At 41.9% G+C, this 902-nt stretch overlaps 1 protein-coding gene across 1 annotated transcript in view; it reads right to left on the bottom strand.

Moving 5' to 3' along the window:
• Window positions 1-651, bottom strand: part of LOC118320846 (SH3 and multiple ankyrin repeat domains protein 2-like) — a 39,105-nt gene extending 38,454 nt beyond the window's left edge. The window contains exon 1 of the mRNA XM_035651965.1: window positions 612-651. Coding sequence (XP_035507858.1) covers window positions 612-651 — 40 coding nt within the window. The remainder of the gene's footprint in view (window positions 1-611) is intronic.
• Window positions 652-902: the final 251 nt, after the last annotated feature.

Genomic DNA, 902 nt, shown 5'->3' with positions numbered 1-902 from the left:
AAAGTGTTCCTTTAAACAATAAAGCATTATGTATTTAGAGGAAGACTGTGGTGTCAGAAGGGACCTGCTGTCTCCTGCACTTTGCATGATTTTTCATGAGACATTTTAGAGTCTCTGTGCACATTTAAGGATCCATTTGTGCCCGTTTAGGATATCTGATAAAGGACTACACTTGAAAGGAGAGCATTAGGGAGAAGACAGCTTATTTATTAGGTATCATTTGACAATTTTTAGTACCTTGGTTTGGGTAAAGATACTAAAATGAAACATGAACTCACTTTCTACAGAAAGTCTTTCCTTTTTAGCCAGATAAGCCGAACGTCTTATCTGTGTTTAATTTTGTCTCATAAAGTCTAAAATTAGCAAAGTTATGATTTATCTGATGAAAGAACGACAGCTCTCCGTACTTGACAGTCTTCAATTTCAGGTGATACTTGAAGTGCTGAGGTTGGATTATTGTTTAAAAAGATGAAAGGTGATGGAAATAATGAAGACACAAAAGATGCTGGAAGGCACAACGGAAAACCCTCCACACCGCCATGCACACTAAAACATCGTGGTTATTGGGGATCTTTGGTAATGTTGCCTTTCATTTCTGAAGTTTTACCCACCCAGCCTCCACTCTAGTATCGCTCCATCCTCCCTACACATGGCCCCAGCCCGCCCTCTCCCTCTCTCGCTCTCGGGGAGGTTAAAAAATATTGCGGCTGGGAGAAACCAGTGGTGACAAGTGACACTTCCTATAACTCATCCTCCTACTGGAAGACACGGTCCACGAGCGCGTACGAGGGTTTCATGAGGGTATTTACATGATTGTGATGACTATGTTTCTTTAGGTGCCTGTGTGTGTGTGTGTGTGTGTGTGTGTGTGTGTGTGTGTGACATAGAGATGGAGAAGGAGA

This window comes from Morone saxatilis, unplaced genomic scaffold (genome assembly GCF_004916995.1).
Source record: "Morone saxatilis isolate NCDOM2014 unplaced genomic scaffold, NCSU_SB_2.0 Contig11, whole genome shotgun sequence".
Lineage (NCBI taxonomy): Eukaryota > Metazoa > Chordata > Actinopteri > Moronidae > Morone > Morone saxatilis.
The sequence above is the reverse complement of the archived record's forward strand: the minus strand, read 5'-3'. Positions and strand labels throughout refer to the sequence as shown.